The 22,745-nt window shown below is 42.6% G+C and overlaps 1 protein-coding gene across 1 annotated transcript in view; it reads right to left on the reverse strand.

Annotated features, from left to right (window-relative positions):
* The window catches only part of tmtc2b (transmembrane O-mannosyltransferase targeting cadherins 2b), a 104,949-nt gene that overhangs the window by 57,855 nt on the left and 24,349 nt on the right, over nt 1–22,745 (reverse strand). Inside the window, exon 2 of the mRNA XM_080475957.1 lies at nt 2,768–3,344. Within this exon, the coding sequence (XP_080332083.1) occupies nt 2,768–3,344 (577 nt within the window). The remainder of the gene's footprint in view (nt 1–2,767; nt 3,345–22,745) is intronic.

Raw genomic sequence — 22,745 nt, forward strand, 5'->3', positions numbered from 1 at the left:
TACAATACACAAACAGCAACCATACATTAGTCATTATCTAAGAGTTAACCTCCTTTATCACAGATACGATATGGATTTGTAACTTACACAGTAAAAGATGTGCTAAAAGTGAATAAATGACACTGAACATTGAAGTTCCTTGGGAAAAAGGGGCAGAAGCACATTTTTATGATGATTCTACAGCCATAATATAATAAATCTAGACCGTCTGATGCAATAGCTTGTTTAATCACACTGTCTGTTTTTCAAATATTCAACTCTCTGAATGATGTCTCTGCTTGACATCATCAAACTGTACAGTATGTTTTTGTCTGTTCACTTTCATATATCTGCAACTCACAACATGCAGACTTTGTTAGTTTTTTTTTTACTCCAGATGTGTTGCCTGCAATAATCGGGATTCGAGTCCGGGTCCAAACCATCATCCAATTAAAATTTGGATTTACATTCATGGTTAGTGCGAGATTAGTGATTATATTCATGATTAACTCAAAAAGAAAAGGTATTAAACAGATAGAAGCCTGTACGAATAGACAAATGTACTATACAGAACAATTCAACTTTGCAATATGTAATAAAATAGATAAAATGAAGTATTTTGTGATGACGCAGCTCAACATCGTTAAAGTTTTAGCTCGTTCCCTGTTGTTGTCAACTGAATGGAAATCTTTGGTTTCTCTTGAACACCCAAAGAGGCCTGGGAATTTCAAACACGCAAGATTTATGGATACACAAAGTAAAAAAACTGATGATTTTGAATGCAAAGATTATTGCAATTTGCTTTTTAAAACAGTTTGAATGATAACTGGTTGTATATATCTTTTAAAACAGTTAAAAAAAAAAAGATAAAGTCCATTTTTCTGCATTCTTGTTCCTTTATGAGGAGCTGAAGCTGATCACAGCTCAAACATGGACAGACAATCACACTTACAGGCAATTTGGAATCACCAATTAACCTCAAATGCATTTTTTTAGACTGTGGGAGGAAACTGGAGAACCCAGAGAAAATGCATGCCCAGGAAGACGATGGAGATTTAACAGTGGAATATTAGATACTGAATGGAGGGAGCGCTCACTGATATACCAGCGTGTGGCTGATCCCTTTAGACAGTCAGCTTTAAATCCAAAGTAAAATTAAAAAGTGGAAATCTGCAATGTTTATCTAAGTCTCTAGTTCTCTCTCTGTTCTCTCAACATAAATACACAGAACAGACTGGTAAAAAGAGAGACTAAGTGCACACCACACCCATTTTAGCAGCCACACACTGTCTCCATCTCTGTTGCAGAGTAGATATGAATTTTTTATCACTACATTACATGATTTAGCACTTCAGGCAAAGCTGTATACCTTCTCTTCTCCACTGAAGGCTTAAGCCTCCCCACATTACACCATCATTTGTGAAGGGAGCAACAGCTACACATTTCCTAAAATGTATTTTGGATCGTTTTCTCATTGCTTTGATAGCATTTATCTTATTGTTGTATTTCCAAAGTTGACAAGTCTTTGGCAATTTCAATAAAGTAAGGTGTCAGGGCAAGGACCTTTTATTAATGGCTTATGTATTCTTTATTCACCAGTAAGAGCAAGAAAAGGTTTTACCCGAAAGTTACAAACTGCCAGGGCGAAAACTATTGGCAACATGTGAAACAGGGCACGGTGCAGTATAATTCACAGGCCACACTGTATGTGGTGTGCAGTAGCAGAACACATCTGCCCCTGGAGACACTTGCCAATTTACTCAACCACGATGGCAAACCATGAAAGAAATCTATAGGACCCGCTCTGTGCCAGAACTCTAACTCTCCTACAGTTCTTTTTTTCTTCTTCACAAAGACAATTGGATCAGCAGGGTTTGTGGACTCTCAATCAAAAAGCTGAAAAACTGTCATCTTTGAGGCATCATCTCCCTCGGCCCTTTTGGCCCTGTTTCCTCTCTCGTCTAGCCATGCCTGACAAGCCATTAGAAGGCTTGTCTGCCTGCAGCAATGGATGGGCCATACTCCAGAGGACACAAGAAGTCAGATAAGGCTTAAATCATGAGACGACAGCATCGAAAAGGATCCAGCAGAGGCCCTCATTCTTTTGCTTCACGGTACTAAAAGGGAGAGGATAAGTTTGATCTTCAATTAAATGATTTTTTTTCTCCCTTTTTACTCGGATCTTCCTCCATCGCGACATAAGTTTTTGTCTGGATTCCTGCTGACCAGAACCTCTCCTTGACACATGCCATTTCTTAAAGTGTTGTCTCTTTGCAGGCACAAGGCTCTCATTGGCTGCGCCCGAGCCCTCGTGTCACGTTAGTGCACACGTCTTGTTGAATTTGTTATGATGGGTAGAGAGTCATTGATGTCACATTGACTCGGCAGCAAACTGTAAATTCTTCTGACAAGAGCTGTTGGGGAAAAGAGCTTCTTAAAGGCTGAGTGCTTCTAAGGCAAGGAGAAAATATAAAAATGGCCTTCTTTATTTATTTATTTATATATTTTTTTTTCTTGTAGGAGCTATTCACATTGTGTGCCACAGACAGACATGGGACAAAAACTAAAATGACAAAGCTGTGAATACAGTGGGAAATGTTTTTCAGATCATATTGTGATGAAAAGCAAACAAAGCACACACTACTAGCACACAGTCACATACTGTACACACATACATGTCTTTTTCCAATCCTGTTTGCCAGATTTGTAAGTTGTGGAGCAGATGCAGGACATAAGATACATGTGAAAAAAAAAAAGCAGCTCCACAGGACATAAGCAAACTATTTACCTTGTATAGGAGTGTGATGACTTGCCGCAACTTGAGTTTGTGGAAAACGCAGACGTCGTACAGGGCTGATACAGCCAGCACGGTCACTCCCAGCTCCTTCCACAGCATGCTGCAAGCGGCACAGCCGAGGCTCCCCAGGAACCAGGCCACAAGCCGCCAGGAGCCGGCGTGGCCCCTCAGCCTGCAGTGACGAATGTAACAGAGCAGGGACAGCAAGAAAAACAGGGCGGCGCCTTCATCGGCACGGCCGACGACACCCGCCACCGCCTCCGTGTGGATGGGGTGAGAGGCAAAGAGCAGGCCGGCCAGCAGGCTCCATAGTCCCCCTCCGAGGAGGAGGCGGGCCAGGGAGGTAAAGAGTCCTGTCACAGCCCCGTGGAGGGCCACGTTCACCAGGTGGTAACCCCAGGGCTCCAGCCCACCGACAGCATGGTTGAGACGGAAGGACAGGGTGCAGAGGGGTCGGTAAGACTTATGGCTGCCGCTGTGCGTGAGTAGCGTGCCCCAAAAGTCATCGTAGAAGATGTTCGTCCAAGGCGTCTCTGGAAGCAGGTCCTGATTGGTCTTTATAGCACGGCTGCGAAGAGAACAAGACAGCTAGGTTAGAGGAGTATACACAATTCCTTACGGATTACAACAAAGCAAAGAATTATATTTGATGCATTTGTAAAAAAAAATTTGGGGATTCAGTTGAAGTTCACTGCCTGACCACTTTACCGCCATGCCACATTCAATAAAAAAATGCTACATCTGGAAATGGTGTTTATGGTATACAATATTTTTTCTGGCCGTCCACAGTAGATTCTGTGACGAGGATGCACAGCTATTCTTTACCACTGCGGAGTAAGCAGAAAATATAGGTTGCAATGAAATGAGACTTTTGCATTTGCTTACAACTTTCCCTCAAGAGTGCGGTCATGTGGCATTCGGGAACAGGGAGTCAAGAGGGCGAGCTTCAAGCATCGGGCAGAATTGCCACCACAGCCACGGCTTAAAGTGTTGTGGACACAGGGATTAGGCAAGAGCGCCACACCCAAAACAACAAATACAGGCACACAGTGAGGGAGCTGCTGGCAAAAAGAAGCTTAGACAGAAGGTGACCTGGGGTGACCATCAGCATGCCAGCCCAGAGTCTCTCCGCCGCGGAGTGCAAAGCAGCAACGGTGCCAGACAGAAAGATGTTCGTTAACAATACGAACACAAGAAATGTGAGACAGCTTCTGTGGGAGGATATTGTAACTGATTAACAAGGCAGGAATGAACCTGGGTGACCTATTCTAATGCTGTGACATGAGCCTCTCGCTGTGGCCGCAGCGACGTCCAGCAGGGGTCAAGGAAGGGAGGAAAGGCAGGCACGCTCCTCTCCGCAGGAGTCCTTACAGAGACATGAACGGGTTTTTCCTTCCCATCTTTTTTGTGAGGCACGCGAGGTGTCTGACGGAGTGACAAGCCTCTGCCGCTCCTCTTTGAGACGCCGGAGCTTCATGATTCGCTAAACGAGCCTCCCCAGAGTGAGAGCGGTTACAAAAGCGGAGCAGAGGTGTTGTAATTGGGTGACAGATGATACATGATAACAAGCCATGTGCACCCGGTTGTAATCCGTCCTCACCGTATCACAATTAACACACATAATTAGTTCAAAGACCGATAGGTGGAAAAATGATAGGGGGAGCTGAAATAGCACGACCAGACCTAAAGAAAAACTGAAATGTGTGTAGAAGTATATTAATCAAAAAGTTAGCTCAAGATGAACAAACTGCTTCCTCAGCTGCTCCGAGGCTCATAATCAAAACACTTTACCTTGGCAGGCAGGAGCCGGCTGAACGATCGTCACAACTCAATACTAGAGAGTTTGGTGTGGAGCGGAGGGGATTGACCTATTCATCAAATCAAGACATGAGCCTGTTCAGTTCGAAAAAAGTAAGCAAAAATCACCCCTTTGATGACGGACCAAAAGGTAATAAATACCAGGTATGAGGATGTTGGCAAGGGCGTAGAAATAATCAGAGGGGATATCATAGAAATTCCTTGGATGTCGGCACCCAGATGATTGGATTTCTTTAACTTCTTCACTCGCACTGACGGAGGCTGAAAACCTGGTGGCCCAACTCTCCACTTCATGACTCAGACATGCCAGTTTATTTTCTCTGGCCCATTTGTCAAGTGAGATCTTCATTCCGCCGCAAGACGCTCACATAAGAGGCATTATGCTTCAATTACATCTCAAAGCCATTTTGGAGACAAGTGCGTTCTTTTTCCATTGCACAGTGCGGTGGAGCCACTGAGGCCAGATACATTATATATTGCCTCAAAACCACACCAGAGTTTTCTGGCAGTGAAACGCAGACACAAGCCAGTGCGAGGCAGTCAAAAAGCCCCACTGCACTTCTGCAGCCTTGGCTTCCCGTGTCGCCGTGGACAAGGTCCATCTCCTAGAATGTCGGCGTTCTGAATGTCACAGAGCAAATAAACAAATTGTGAGATGTATAGAAAGGTTGGAGTCGTAGCTTCTTTATTCCACGTTGTGACAACCACTTGGATTAGATGAATGAGATACGACCACAGCTGAATTAACACATTTGAGTCAAAGTCCAACTCGTCATGGTCAGGCTCCCCAATCTACAGCAAATCATTAATCCACTGTTATCATTATCAAATCCTCCTACTCTACAGGCTAAGAGGCCAGCTGGAGTGGAGGATTGAGTTACCGCTGCTGAATGTGTCCATTTCTCAGTGGAGCTGGCGGCAGGAAGGACCTCTCCGTGCACCGTGAGCCTTTTCCAGCCGGGAGCACATTCCTCCCCCAACCACCGGCCCGTTGCACCGACTCCCAAAGGAACGAAAGGATCATGTGGCCACTAACAAGAGAAGCTCCCGAGAGCAAAAAAAAAGTTTTTTCTACCTTCCATTACTTTCTCGATTATGTACTTCTACATGCCGTCCTCAATTTGTCCAAAGGGTGTACTGTATTTCATTCACGTGTCCAAACCTGTCACTGTTTGTTTGAGTTGTCAGAAAGTGGACAGAGTAGAAAGAGATACTAAAAATGTTGCTCTGGTGACTTTTTTTTTTTCTTTTCATATTTTAAAAGCCTATGATTACTTGCGTATGTTTGCTCATACAGGATGGAATATTCAAAGTGTATTATGTAAGGCTTTGGCAGCTACTGTGTACATTTTATACTCCACATTACCACTAATTAGAATAACTGTGGCGAACCCAGACACTTTAAATATGTTAACAATCTGCCATATGCTGAATATTTTTAGAAGAGTGTGACATGACCTCACCAAAACAAAGACATATGATTCCACTCAATCCAGAAAACAAATGCAACATGGAGTCAGTGGTACAGGCTCGTACCTCGACCGGCTGCACTAAGTGCATTACGAAAAAACATCACTTTAATTGTGAGAGCACTTCAGAAAGCAAACTTGTGGCATGAAAATCAGCACAAAACAAGATTGCACAATAATGGACGTTAAATGGAAGCTGTACTCATATGATACTCATATTTCCCAACTGGTGTGGATAATTGACGACGTGAACTATCGATTATATTACGGAATTATCATCATGTTGCCAGTTAACATAATAACTTACTAGCAAATATATATAAAATGTTGAAAATACACACCACTAAATGACTTGGAAGGTGCTCTCCATAGAGCTTAGGTATTAGGTTCATTTAGGGTTGATGCTGATATGTTGTGACAGTAAGGTCTTTATTAACTACCACTGAAGCTTATTTCTATTGTGCAGCTGTACTAAGTAGAGGCTGTTATTTCAGTCAAGATGTGTGACACTTCCTCCTCATTTACAAATTCAAATAGACTATTGTCTCCCAGGAATTTCTTCAGTGGACCAAAGTACTTCACGATTATAAACCCCCAAAATCAATCAGTTCAAAAGCACTTGCATAAAAACTGTTCCTGCCATCATCTTATCTTCATGGATGAGACATAATCGCATGAGCGCTAACCTCTTTACCGCTGGAATGATTTCACTAATAATGTGAATGCAGCAGGAGGATGAAGAACGATAGCCACACATCCAATGACCAGAGGATCCCCAGCCAAGCGGCTATCTAAAATTGAAGATTGATTGGCTTTTCCGAAAGACACTAAGCAGCGGGAGCAAACAGGAGACGGGGTTTGATATTGGAAAGAAGATTGAAAACCAAGGACATGTCATCTGGATTTTCCCTTTACGACTTCTGAATGAATTTTAAATGAAGCTATAAGGCTGAAAACCCATACGACCAAAGTGAAACCCCTCTTTAGATCTACTCTAAAGCTCGAAATAAAATCATTGGAAAACAGGCAGACCATGCTGACCCAATGAAACGCATGTGGTGGATATCCATCCAGAAATAAATCACACGAGAGAAAAGGATTAGTTGGAAATTATATATAAAAAGAAACAAGGTAACAAGAGGAAGTAAACAGAAAATATAACTAAACCCACAATAACAATATTTTCAGGGTTTGGGGAAAGCTTGATAAATACTGTATATAAAATGAATTAGAGGCTACAATTGTATAAATTCAATAAATCGGACATTTCATACTCCGTTCAATTATCAGGATCCAGTGACTGAAACACCCACTGAAAGAAGATAATCTGCTCTTTGTGTTCGTATGTCCAAGTTTTCTTTAAATAAGTTTTTTCTTTGTTTTTTGTATTCGTCAACCTGAGATGGGAATAAAAATGGCTATTATATTTACTTTTGTAGACTGGCATATATTGATGATGAAATATTTATGATTTAACCTTAACAAATCTAAAATATGCTGTATAAAAGTGAAAAATGAAAATTTACATGAAGATTAAATAAAAAAAATCCAACTAAGCAGCTCACAGTTTGGATTCTGACACGTCAACAATAAAGTATTGCAGGACTAATAAAGATTTCCATTTGTGGCTGCATATGAAAAGAAAATCAGGTCTGGTGGGAGTTCGGGGAAAGTGATCGAAGGTCTGCCAACTACATGTCATCACCCAGATTCAATATCTGAAAAGAGCGCAGTTGTATTTTTGACTGCCCACAGAGACACAGGGGTAGCCCACTCAGTGTTTCCGGAAAGCTCTTTGTCTAATGTTTCTTCCCATGGGCAGGCGAGGAGGTCGTTATTGGCATAACTTCACTGCTCTTAATGCACTTTACAAAGAAAGTAAAAAAAAAAGTTGTTCACATGGCGAGAAATACGTCAGGATCTTCACTCTAATGCAACATTGCTAATGATATGGATTTTATACGCTTTTAGCTTTCTCCTCTAAAATATTTAACATGATGTATGTAATAAAACATTAAAACTTAATATGTTCCTGTTAATGTGTAATAGCGCCCATATTCAGTAACATCAGGAAAACTCTCAAGTGCTAATGTAACACATTAATTATGAATGATGGAGAGCAACTGCGTTAAAATAAGTGGAAATTATTAGAAAATATAATCATGGTAAACAGTATTATCATCAGCATCATTATCATTAGTGGCTGTTAGTGAGACGCAAATGAAAACTAGAGGAAATCATGGGTCTGTGCTGCATGTCATTTCAAAAAAGTATTTATATGGAAATGGAATCGCTGGAATATGTAGTCTTATACATGGTATAGTGTATTTATTAGACATATAAAGGAGTATAGAACACATAAAAAGGAGCTGGAATAGAAGAGTAGATGTCTTAATACTCCTTTTTTACTCCTTAACACTCCTTCTTTTGTTTTCGTTCCTATCTTTAGCCAAACAAAAAAAAAACTCTATTCATGTATGCCATTAACATTTTATCAATGAAGACAAACACATGGCCACCGTTCAACATGAGGATAACAACAGAACAGCATTCTCTCAGAAATCTATTTTCTTTGGGATCTTCAAGCAGCAGTGTAATTTCTGAACTGGAGTATCGACATGTTGTTGAGAATCCTGATGTATTTGGATTGAGAGCAGAGACTAACAAGAGAGAGCAGTAAGGGGATATCTCCAGCAGCCACCATAGCAATCGGACCGCTGTAAAATCCCTATTGTGAGGAATGAATGGTTTCTTTCTCCCATTTGACAGATGCGATTAGTGGGCTAATAATAACATTTTGTAAATAATTAGAAAACAGCCACTAAGGACACATTAGTGCCTTTTATTGTCGTTTATTGTAAAGAAACATTTCTATTCATTTGTATTGATTGTAATTGGTCAATTACAGCAGAGTGGACGGAAGAATGTGTCCAAGTCTGCAAAACTAGCCTGTTCCTTTATCAGGGAAACAATGTGAATTAAAGCAGCATTATTTCTTATAATGCGTCCTGTCGCCAGTGTAATTGATGAAAGACAAATGGAAGAGATGGAGCATAAAAGGTTAAGAATGAGAAAAGTCTGCAAAGCTGCAAATTCTGTTTATTTCTTTCCTGGAAACAAACAGACTAAACATTACTGCTTTAAACCCATCTGCTATACCGCTTGGTCCAACTGGAGCTGATCCCAGCTGAACATGGGTGAAGGCAGGGTACACCCAGGGCGTGCTGCCAGTCCGTCACAGAGAGGCAGACACTCACATAATCACATTAACACTTATGAGTGATTTAAAGCCACCATTCAGCTTCATGTTTTTGGACTGGGGCTAGAAACCGAACAACCTGGTTTCCCCTCCACAAAGAAAGGCTTCATCCCAAACTTTTAACCTGGGATGTTATTGCTAATATAATGTAAACTAATAATCAAGGGTCTTGTTCAGGAGTCCACTGTGGTTACCTGTCAGCTGTGGAAATCCAACTTGCAAACTTCTGATCCAAAGTTTGCTTGAGCCTCCAGGCCACTGCTGCCTCCGGAGAGTGCTCACTGCTACACCACTGTGATCCGCCATTATTGCATTCTAAATTTCAATTGATGTTTAAAATGTGTTTTTCTGACTTTAATTTTTATCTTTGGAACTTACTCTGGACTTGGAGTCATTCAACTCTGGAGGCAGCCATTGTTGTTTTTGTCCATGCGCTCGAGAGGACCTCTTTACAAGCCGCAGTGCACAAGCACAGTCGCAGCAGTTGCAGTTTTCACCTTCTAAACAGAGATGGAGTTGGAGCATTTTCGAAAAAGTATGTTTTTAGTGGCTCTGACACTCAAAACACTCAAAACACAATTTTTCTGATTTCAAGTTGTGAAAATTCTGCTCAAACAGCAAGACTTGTTTTACTCACTTTGCGTCAAATACATATAAAAAGGGATTCATATTACTTGATGGTGAGAAAAAAAAATTCTGAGTAATACAGACAGCCCACTGGGATCAAGTGAAAGAAGCCTAGTTATGAAGGAGGATTCCATTTTTTTTTTCTCACAGCAATAGAGCAGAAACTTGAAGAGCTGAAACACACGCATGAATGCACGCACGCACAAAGCAAATAAAACATGAGTTCTTTTAAAGTGACCTCCAGAGTGCAACATCCAGCACTGTGCCTAATTCACCCAGCAGCACTCCCTAACCCTCCCTCGATCTTTTCTCCCCTCGGAGGAGTGTATTTGCATTGCTCTGCTGGCACAGTCATGCACCCTCGCTCCATTTCATGGCACAGTAGACAAGCAAACACCGCGACACTGAGACACCGAGTCTGGAGCAGGGCGGGCTTGTCCAGTATTGCAGGGAGCTGGGTGAATAACCGCGCCTGCTGCCTAGCATCCCTGATCAGCTCTTTGTGCTGTACGGGATGGACACGGCAGGGTGTGACCTGAATGCCGATCACCAGATCTAACCGGCCAAGCAGCAACCAAACCAAGGAGTGGGCCACACTTCTGTCCAGCCAACCGCAGTGACAGAGCAGGAATCTTGGCAGCCCAGCGTCGAATCTCATGGTGTAAAGCTGCCAGGGGTGTGTACGATTCTTACCTCAATCGTATGATAACTTGGAAAAAAACAAAAAAACAAATGAGAGGAAAAACAATCTTAGTTTGTGAGAAACGCATCTACGTTGGAAGAAATTATCGAGAGGACGGCAGCCTCCCGTCAAAACACAAGAGTGTCCTCCATCACCGTCTCCCAGTCGAGGGCGTTTCAAACGAATCCTTTTAACGTGAAGCTTTCAAGCCAAGTGTAAGGCTGTGCGAGTCGGTTCCAGGTGTGGTAGCCAATTACAGGAGCTGCTCGTGCAGAGCCGAGCGGGGTGATATACACTCCGATTATTGTGTAATAAATCTGTCATCACGAGCTGGGCTGTGGCAAGACAGCAGAGAGCCGCTGGGTCACCCCTGTAGGCCTCTCCCTCACACACATCCCTCTTTTTCTCAGACTCTAACTCTTTCCTCTTTTGTGTCTGGTGTCTAAGAAGAAAACTGCTTCTTTGTATCTGTCACTAGCTCTCTCTCGCTCCAGCTGACAGCCTTATTGAGAAAGTGATGCGAGCAGCAAGGCCAAAGAACTTTACATAACTGGGGCTCCGAGGGGCTTTATAGCCGTTTTTATAGCTCAATTCCTGAAGGTGAAATTAATGCCGAACTACTCCACTTCCACTTAATGATGCGGAACCACCTGTTTGTTCACAATAAAGGAAAATAACATTTCAGAGGAAGAAGAGGGAAAATGAGACGGTCTACGGTCGGGGTGTCAAACACATTGTAGTTCAGGAGTGACACACAGCCCAATTTCATCTCCAGTGGGCCGGACTGGTAAAATAGTGCCAACAATAATCTTGAAATTTAAAATTCAAAGGTTTTCCATGTTGTGGCGAAGAACATAGGGGATGAAAATATCTGTATTTTCACAAAACCAAACGACTGCTACCAAAAATGACTTTAACATGAGGGTAATATTAACGATTCCTTCTGGTGCAAAATACAATGAAATGTCCATAACACTTAATAGCTCAGCTTGAGTCTCAGCGTTGTGTTGTGTCAGCTACTCTTTAGAAATTTGTAAAATGTACTTTCAAATGTCATTTTAATGCTATATTGGATTAAAGCTCAATGAGATAATTGCAAAAAAATGTATCACTTAAATTTGCAGATTTTAACTTTGTGGAGGCTGACAAAGCCGGTCCTGGTATAAACAAAGAAAAAAAAAGACAGAGTTTTTAACATGTGGACTTTACTTCTGTGGTGGATTTGCATTTGCATCAGCAGTCACATTCACACATTCACACACAAACTCACCAACAGTGCCACTGCAAGATGCTCAACCTCCGTCGGAAGCAATTCATGGTTGAGTGATGGGGATCAATCCCACAACCCTGTATACAACAACCCGCTCTACCAACTTAAACAAGTAACCAACTTAGAGGACGCCGGTTCACGTAAATGAGCCATTTTTGGCTGATCATCCACACGAGGCGGCATTTGTAGATGCCTGAAGGTCCTAGAGTGGGGAAATTCTAAAACTCCGGTTCGGCTGTGAGGTGTGGACGGCAAAGACGATCATCTGTGGGAGAAAAGCCTCGTGTTGAGCCGTGTTCATAGTGACGTGTGGACAGAATAGTTTTTGAGAACCTCAGGGAGAAAAGAGATCATTTTGGCTCGTGTGGACATGGCTTTACACTGACCGACCGTGAAAACCGTTTTCAAATTCTGTCAATAACTTTTCAACATTTGGAGCCTCCAAGCAAATGACATTTGACTTGATTTAATTACTGGGTGCATCATGATCACCAAATTGAATTTTTCAAAGTCTCTTTAAGCTCCTTAACTAATTTAACACAAAGTGGAAAATTTAACCAAACCTTATTTTTTTTAATTAAATGAGCGTCACCGCCCAACAAGGCTGAAGAGAGTTTTTGTTCTTGGAGCAGCCCTACCTCTGTGTTTCCCCTAAGCCTGACCCATGTCTAATGCTGCAGTCGTCACCAGGGCTCGGCTTGGAGGGGGCCACTCCACGGCACTCCTCCTCACAACAGGAGGCTTTTGTCATTCTCCGACCTCTTTGGCCACACGGTGATAAATTTGTGTGATTTGTTCCTCCTTCCCTGCTCAGAGTGTTTTTCTTTCACATGGGGAGAGATCAATGGAGGGCAGGCATCTATTTCCCCTAAGCTTGTGGTCACGTTGCATGCGAGACCCATCCGGGCAGGCCCACCGCCGGGCGGCTCGAGCGTCCTGGTTTGGGTTCGGAGGACGTTGACCCATGGAGCGGTTCCGTGAGACCCCTACCAGATGGACGAAACCGGCAGAGTGGGATGGAAACATTTGGTGTAAGCCAGAGATCAGTCGTCTGTGGTGAAGCAACACATGAGTGAATGGCTAATCTGTCTAGTGCTTTACCGTCGTTCTTTCCAAACCTTTTTGCTTGGAGGGGCTTTACGGGGCCCAGCAGCTCTGAAGGATGAGCCTGAATCGTGGGACATCACCACAGAGGCCTCTGCCCACTGATGTTTATTGCAAAGCGGCTTAAGTGCAGGAAGGGCCTTTGAGAATGCCAGCAGAGCAGAAAGGAGAAGACATCTTTAGTGCCCCTAACATCTCATAGCTTCAGCATTTGAAACAGCTGTGCCTCGTCTCAGCTCTCCTCGTGGCGGCTACGTCTGTTTAAATACGAAGTAGCAGGCCGACTCACGGAGCTCATCCTCCTGCGGGCGCGGTGATTAGTGGCTACTTTCTGGAAGCCTTGGGCAATCAATCAAACACAAACAAATATGAAAGAGCTAAAAGGCCTCCAGGAGAAGCACAAAGAGACCACTAGAAAGAGAGCTATTGATGACTTTGCTCTGATCATATCGTTCTGAAATCTCTATAAGCTACAGATTTGCAGCTTTTCCCTGCTAGTCGCATGGCATTGACCTGAACACAGCATGAAAGCTTATTTGGTGGATTGGGGCATCCTCGTATACGCAAAGACTCATTCTATTAATGAGTGGCAGTGTTCAAGGATGCAGCTCTGAGTGATCTCATTAGACACTACCACAGCAGGCCAGTGTTCTCACAATGCTCCCAAACCCAGTCGCTTTTGACTCGCCCATGTGGGCCCCAGTTCCAGGCCCTAATTGAAGGCACATGTAGCCCCGCTGCATCGACAGCCCGGGTCTAAAGCCACGTGTGTGTGTGTGTGTGTGTGTGTGTATGTGTGTGTGTATGAGGGGGGTTAACGTGTCAGTAGTAACGTGGAAGGACGGGACTCGGGTGCTCCTTCAGGCCTCAGCACAGATCTTTCCATGATAGATTACACTTGGATAGCAGAGATCTCTGCCTCATTAACTTTGGCTCTCTCACAGATAATGGCGGCCAGTGTATGCTCGGTAAAAATTTTTTAAATGAGTTAGGTATGACGGTAATCCAATCTGATTGTGACTTAAATTTGAAAAGGAAAACGTAATCCCGTACAGCTTGACGCACATTGCTGGTAGAGATATGCTCCATTATGAAGTGGGAATGAAGCTGTGATTCTATGTACTACTCTTCTGCAGCACCATCATCCAAACAGAGAGAAGACCCTCCAGCGTGTCGTACTTTTAACTGCTCCGTACTGCCACATTAATGTTATATCACTTCCACACATTCAGAGTTGACATTAATGGCGAAAAGGGAGCAGAAGCGCACACTCATTGCACATTTTTAAACAATTCTATAGCCATAAAATCAAAAATTAATACAGGCGTCTCAGTCATAACAGGGTTAATGGCCTGAAATCCTCCAACTAACAACACAGAAGGAACTGAGCTCGTCCTGAAATAGTGTCGCTTGACATTGCGTGAGACTCCAACGCCTTGTAAACCTATAAACATGTCCACAAGGAACCCAAATAGCCGACTACGTAGTTTTCAAATGCTTTGTCTTCCACATGGTCTCAATTTGCATTTTTTGCAAAGGAGCTCATTTACGCACTACAAACTTTACAGCCACCAAATCACACAAACCACAGCACCTCCATCAGCAGGGGCTGAGCTTCACACTGACTTCAGGTTTCCTCATTTAGTTTGCTCTTTAGAAAGTGGAGAATCTCTAAAACGCACAAATCAACACATCTGCAAAATACTTCACAACAAATGACTCTGGCCCCATGTAAACGACAACGGTAAACTTTTGTTGCGTTTCGGGATGTCTGTTTACACCACAGCGGCGGTCAGAGCCACTGAAAATGCAGCTTTCTGTCATTTTCACTTGAAATGATGTCGTGCAAACGTGGCCTCTTTGTGTTCTAAGTCGATACAGGAAGCTTTAAACAGTGCTCCCTAGTGCAACACAGACCTTCTAACACGCAACTGATTTTCTGCTCTGCATTTAAGTTAAATACAAAAATATGATAATAACACAGCAGATTCATTAGATCTGGTAACTTGTGGTTTCAGACGTAACTGTACGCAGCACAAAACAAATGGGAGGAATACTAGTGTCCGACAAACACTCGGGTATCACGTAAAGTTGATTCACCTTAATCTGATTCTTTGTAAACCTTTAATTCATTATTTTATGTCTTTGTAAAGCACTGTGAATTGCCCTGTGTCTGAATGGTGCTCTATAAATTAATTTGCTCAGCCTTGATCGTATTTGGTTTTCAAATGCTCCAAAAACATGTTAAGATGTGCGCATTATATATTGTGCTTTTACAAATTCAGCTTGCATCCATTGAACAGTAGATATTAAAATGACGTAAAATTGAAAAACCTCCTCCATTAACCGTACTGTTTCCTCCTCCTGTTTCCTCTGTATTGTATTGTCACTCCTGTCACCGCACCACAAAACACTTTCTCCAGCTAATCTTTTTTTTCCTGAGTCAATAACATTCGGAGGCAATTCCCTTCAGTTCCCATTGTCAGGATAAATTGAATTCCAAACCAAGATGCAGCTCCGGACTGCAACAGTCAGCACTATTGGATTTTCTAAAAAAGAAAACATTCATCATTAAACACAAGCAATCCTGCTCTTACAGAATACTATAGAACATTAAAATAAATATATATATTTGTAAATTAATGCTATTATTAGCTCTGAATTACTGTGGCATGAACTGAAGAGAATCAATTAGGTAATGAGAGCAGAAATCGATGTGTTTGGCGAGGATCCCTCTTCTGAGAGCAGGTATCGCACAACAGAAATCTATAATGTCTCCATCCTGAGGGCAGGTCTGATTGTTAAACAGGCAGCCTTTTGTTTTCTCACTTCTAACTGGCTGCCGTAAATGAGTAGAGTCACGTGACTCCACGGGGAAAGCAACTCGATTTCAAGGTTTTCCTAAGAGGCTTGTGTTGAAATTGAAAAACAGGCGACGGGGTTTGAACCTACACCTACATACACCGACTGAGAGGGTACCTTCTCTTTGAAGCATATGAAACCTTTATAGTGAGTAGCTAACCATATTTAAAAAAAAAAAAAAAAAAAGTCCACCAGTATTGAAGTAAGGCAGGCACCGCAGAGGTTTGAAAGTTCCTTTTTTTTTTTTTTTTCCCCTGAATAGGAGTTATAAAACTTGGCATGAGTGAAATCTCATGTTTGAGAGGGTTAGCAGCAATAAAATGTCGTGCGGTAAAATGGATTGGAAACTTTACGTGGATCACAAAGATATAAGAATAATCTCCGTCGGCTGACAGTTTTAAACAGACACTCACTTCAGAAACACCTTGGACTTTGTAAAATTGTGTTGAATATTACAGGCAGTGCAGGGACCGAGATGGGAAAAAAAATAAAAGTCTGTACTTGAGGCTATCCAAGAGGTAGCTGGATTCTCTTTAATGCTCCTCCAAAATGTATTCCTGGTTAGCGGCGAAACAACAAAGGACCATGTGGCGCAGGGTTCTGGTGGACTTATTACTTGAGCAAACCAGCATGACCAACTGCATGTTATGCTTGATTCAAGTAGGTCTGCGCAGCTGGCCTCGGAGTGCCAACAAATCAGAACCATTCGCATGGTGAACCTGAGCAAACTGGTAAATTATTTCATGGGATGCATAAAGCGCTATCCTACTTTACAGTCTGAAATGGGCACGGTGAGATTCTGGTAAAATAAGGATGGGAATTTCAATGAATTGACCTCATTAGCATCCTGTATGGCTCATGTTAATAAAGTGTTGGGGTGGTACCATGACCACAGGCTTTGACAGAAGTTTTCTAAATTAGCAAGGCCTCCGAAATAATGAAAGAAAGAAGAAAGAAACCTCCTTGACATGTGTGTCAAACATCAAAAAGCCCCAGACTGTAGATAAAACAGAGGAGAAAAAGGGGAAACTTAATAACCCTTGGATATAAAGATTTATGTTTGTAAAGTCAGACATGTGACTGGACGTGGAGAAATAAAGACACATTAGGTTTTGAGTTCCCAGACACAAACCGACGCCTGCATTTTTGGCTCTTTAATTCAGTAAAATGATGATAAATATGTCGACAGGTCGGAGCACAAAAAGACCTTTTCTGGGATTCATGTGGTCTTTGATGAAGGAGAAACCACTCAAGACTGCCGAGACTGTTGAATTGTCTGAAAAACATTAGCATGCATGAGTTTTTAAATCACTCATTCAGAGTAAATTTGAGAAACTACTTCAAGTAAACAACTCATGGGGGGGAAGAAAAAAAAAAATCTGATTTTCAAGAAGAAATCTCCTTTCCCTCACTGACTGTATCCAGGTTTATCCACGTCATCAGCTCGGCTCACCAAATTACCCAAATCATCGGCGAAACCTCCTGAGCAACATGAAACCAAAAACCTCTTTTCTCCCTTCTTTACTTAGCCACATTCACTCCGACAGAAAGACTTGCATTCATGGCATTTCTGGAATACTTGTTGCTGGCATATTGTAGGTGGAGCGAACAAAGCTGAGGGAGTGGACGCAGAGGCTCCGGGCCCCCTGATAGGAGGACAAAGGGCCCGGCAGAGCTCAAGCTCAGTGAAAGAGTCCGGACAAAAGGCTGAGAAGAAGAGCGTTCTATGTGAGGCTTGGAGGGAGTGGAGGCCGAGCCGGTTGCCTGTGCCCGCAAACCGAGGCCCCGGGTCTTGGTGAGGCACTGGAGCACGACCATGTGTGGTCCATAATCACGCCCAGCAAAGAGCCACGCCTCCGTCAATGGGAAGACGGATGCTGCCTTGCTGATTGCTCCAAAAACCTGGTAAGAAAGGCTAAAAAGAACAAAGGCGCCGGCCCTGTGGGGAGAGCGCCATTGAAAAGGTCAGAGGAGCATGCCTGGCTGGGTTTACTCTTCTACTGGTGAGGACAATAGATCTGACAGGTGCTGCAGGAAGACACACAAGGGGGACAGATGCAGTGAAAGGGTACGAGGATGGGTTTGAGTGTGGAGGTGGATGATGGGCCGAGGGGAGCGCAACAAGTGGTTGTGTCCTTCATTTTTAACTGTCGTGTTTGTTGAGGGAACAAAAGAATCCTGCAGAGTGAACATGGCGACGCTGAATCGGTAAACAGCCACAGAGATTGTCCGCGATACTGTTGTCTGAGTTGTTCTGTTCAGAGCGCGTCCCGACATAAAGCCATCCTCAGTTTTTTTCAACAGGCATGTCAATATTTCCAGCCTCATGCGCTCAACCAGAAACACTTGTCATAACATGAAAATAAAGCCGTGACTCATCCTTCCGTTTATTCATTTGTTTTCGTCCAATCTGACTGCGAGCGGCCGCAGCCCTCGCGAACAGGAAACAGATGGAGCCGTGTCCTTCATCAGAAAAAAAAAAACCGAGAGGGGCAGCTCAGGCACTTCAGCGCCCCGTCTGCAGCCTCCGTCTGCGTCAGCTGCTCCTTGCACTCTTTCCAGGTCATCCGCCATAAGGGGGAAGGGAGCAGCCAGTGTCTTTTCCCAGGAAACATTTCCTTAAGGAATTAAGGTCAACGAAGCAGAGCAGCTGACCTCCCAAGTGCTCAGGATCAGAAAATCAGGGAGCAATGGAAGGAAGAATGGGGAGGATACCTACGTCATTACATGTCCCCTCACTGCCCCGCCTTTGGTGACCAGGACTCTTACACAAGAGGCTTTAGAGCTGCGTTATCTGCCAACAGCAGACGAGACACGGGTTCAGACTCACAACTGTTACTGTCTGTCCCTACCGAGCATGTACGCCAAACCAACTTGCACATTTCAAGTAGCACTCAGCAGCTTGTTGGACTGTGTGATAGATGCTGAGCAGTGGCCTGGATGTACTCAGAGAGCTTACTCAAGTTTCCACGCGGCAAGCTATTTGAACTGAGCCCAGATAAGGTTAAATAAACAGCAACCTGGAGAATGCTATTTGTTCTTGAACGCCGTCGTGTCTTCGTGTTATTAAGTATGATATTTGATGTTGCGCAGCTGTAAAGGTTTTATTTTCCATAAAGCCAAGCCACTCCCGGGGTCAGATAAAAATAAAGCGTCAGTCTAGCGTGCGTTCACACAGTGAGTAACGAGATCAACAAGTCACCAGAGGGCCATTCATTTCCTATGGAGTGCTGAGCGGACAGAAATACTCAGGCTTGCGCAAGAAGTCCACAAGATGAGGAAAAACCAACGTTTCTGCACGTTTGAGGACATCGGCCAATTAACAGTCAATAAATTGGCCCGATCAATATGTCAACCGTGTCCAGTCAACCAATATTGCAAAATGAAATTAAGCACAAACAATTAAATAAAAAGATAGAACTATCAAACAATATGCAAAGGATGAAATTCAAAATGAATAAAAAATAAATAAAAATCAATTCAATCTCAGTGATTTTTAGAAACTGAGTGAACTTAAATACTTTAAATATTTTAATAAAATATAGAATTTTTTTGTATACCAGAATCCTTAATAAAATAGATTTTTAGAAACTGCAAGAAAAGAATGACCTTAGAATAACATATAGGCCCCATAACGTTCCTAACCCGTTTAGTCACATCTGAATGATTATATGCACACAAGTGACATCTATCAGACTAAAGCCTCGTTTAAACAACAATGTTTTCAAGTGAAAACGGAAAACTTCAGTTGCGTTTTAGGAGTCCGTTTACATAACAATGGCACTCGGAGAGCTACTGAAAATACAACTTCTTGAGAAAGGCTCCCAAGGTGGAACTTTTTGAAACGGTCACCTGTAAAAGAAATTCAACGTCTGTCCATACGAGTGTCTGTCTACTTGCCAACAACAGCACACCGTAGTGGACCCAACATGAAAACTACATGGTTTTCAAGCTTTCTGCCATTTTTGTGTAAATGGACATCGTTTTCAAAACGTCGCTGTGTAAACGCAAAACATTTATGAAATGCAAACAGAAAATCTAAGCAAATTTATTTGAAACGTTGTCGAATAAACAGGTATAAACCTTAGTCATTGTTCAATTTAACATGCACTTAAAAAATGGAAAAGTTCATTTCCCCCATCGCATCCAAACCTTTTTACTTCATATCTTGAGTAGAATAAGGTGACAACGCGATACATTTTTCAGTGATATTGAAATTACTTTTATTTGCACCTGTGTAAGTTGATTAATAATTAAAATTCCTTATAACTGACAATTATTCTGCTTTCGCTGAATCAGTTAAGCGGCAGAGAAATATAACTGTGAGAAAGTATTATATTGAGCTCAGAAACAGTGACAAAAAATAGAAGAAATTCTACTTAAAAAAAAAGAAGCATTGCTGTTTCTACCATAATACAGTATCCATGTTATTGTACCCTCATGGTCCAACCTCGTAACAGAGCAACCCATCTGGCTCACATTGGAAGCACATTGTAAAAACCGAGGTGGTGAGAACTGATGAGACCATCATCAGGACATCTGGAAAGGAAATATCCCTGTGACAGTGCAGTGGCTTCATTTATTAAACTCGATCAGTTCAACGCCAACGCACAAAAGAGATATCTGCTTCACACACAAGTCGGTAAATGGGAATTTGTGCGAAAGGGTGTGACCACCCATGTCCAGCATCTGGGATCGAGTCGAACACGAACTGGCTTTGTGCAGCACAAAACCTACCCACATGTTCTTCCTGTGGTGCCGAATCAAAGCATTTCCCACACAAAATAAATATCGCTCAAACTTTCATCATCAGGGAAAAACAATCGCTTTAGAGTTTGTGCAAACAACATGGAGACAAATTTCCAAAGTGTCAGAGGACGTCTGAGGAAGAACAATGAAGCGATCCAAGCCAAGAAGTTCTTTACTGTGTCTGTTTTCAGTCAAACCGGAGCGCTAACCTTTACCTCAGAAGATGCCTCTGCGTATTACTCTCAGGACTGTCTAAATTCGCCTCGGGAGAAGGAAAACACACCGGTCAAGACAAGCACATTTAAACATAGAGCCGCTTATGGTGAAAGCATCTCCCAGCCAAAGACGAGGTGAAGTTCAGCCTCACTCAGCCTCCTTCAGTCACCATCGCTTCACTCCCACCTCACTGTCAAATAAAGCCACAATGTCCAGATCTAAACTGAAAGAGGAGATCAAAGATGTTTCAGAGGAGAAGGCCAGAAATACCACTCACCACGAGGTGAAAGTTGCTCTCTGAGAATTTGTCCAAGCAACTAACTGTCATTCCTGGTATGTGCTTCTGAATATAACTGGCCGGGAACCATTTAACACACGTATATTTTTTCCATCTTGCAACACCTTAAAGTATATATCATGCTTAACCTTCAAGCATGGGTAGAATATCAATAAATCATGACAAAAATCATCCGGAGTGCTGCTTTTGGATGTTTCTTACACACTGGGGAGTAATTTGTTATTGCAGGTGGCCTCTTACAAGCCCAGTGTTCCTTCTCAAGTATCCCAAATAAAGAAAACAAAGCCTCTCTGGAACTGCGTTTTATTTCTTCACCACAAAAAAAAAAAAAAAAAAAACAGGCAGGAAAGTGCAGTTTCTCATGATGAAATACCTAAAAATAAATATAACTTACGTCGTTTTTCACTGTCTGACATCAAGCTCAGGCCACAGTTTGTGTGGCAAACACTTTGCATAAGTAAAGTCACAAAAGTAGATTAGTCTATTTCTCCCATAATCCCTCTGTTGCCTGATGAAGGGATTTGTGGGTCATGCCTGAGGGGGTGGGGGTCGTGAGGGGAGTTCAGTTGGTGTCCACGTATGGAGACAGAGAAGCGACGATGCTTCGACCAGACGAGGAGACGGAGCCTCTGCGGCTTTACCCTGCTAACACCCCACACCCCCCCACCCCCACCCCACCCAATTCCCCACCGCACACACAAACACCCAGACACACACTCAGGCACACGCATACATCCTGCGTCAGACAGACCAGGAACAAACCATAATGGCACAATGACCTACAAACCACAACCCCATGGGAATTATTCACAAGCTCTCAAATCAGATTCCATTAAAAGTCCTCTGGAGCAGGGAAATGGGGGGGGTAGGGGCACACAAACCCACCATGAGCTCGTGCAAAATAATGCATCATTTAATGAGCTTGCAACCAAACAAAACACACGATGTGATCATTCCAGACACACACTTTCATATGTGTTCATCATATGTAAATCTGTTAATTGAAGCTATAAAAACATGAATGTGAAAGCCAATAAAACTCACAGTATTTATTTGCAAAGGTAGAAAAATCCCAATCTTTATGTTATTAGCATAGATTATGATTTTTAGTATGATCAGCTGGAAGCAAGAGCTGAGTAATTAACCTAATTAAACCCAATTAAACTTTAGTGCACGGTGTAATTACAGATAAGAGTTTTACTATTTAAAAAAGGGCCCTTCTGCACGCAGAAGGACTGAAAGCTCATGAAGATGAGCTTCATTTGGAACTGTGAGCATCATGGGAGCATAAAACAAGACCTATTTTACTGTAATGTTCAATCTGGTCTCACGTGCTTAAAAACAAACAACATACTAACATTGAGCAAATATAACATCCGCTTTCTTTTATCCAGAAATAGCAGCCGTTTGCTTGCCAGTAGATGGAAATTAAAGGTTGTACGTATACATTAAAAATATACATGGAACTGCACTGGGGGAACCTGCTCAACCCCTAAAACATGCCAGCCAGCTGTGTACCCGAACAATTTGTTAAGCTAAGCATGACTTTCTCAATTTTATGCAGTGAGCCTGCATTGGGCACAATCACATAAACTTAAAAGTGCGACTGGAAACA

The sequence above is a fragment of the Lipophrys pholis genome (assembly GCF_963383615.2).
Source record: "Lipophrys pholis genome assembly, chromosome: 11".
Lineage (NCBI taxonomy): Eukaryota > Metazoa > Chordata > Actinopteri > Blenniiformes > Blenniidae > Lipophrys > Lipophrys pholis.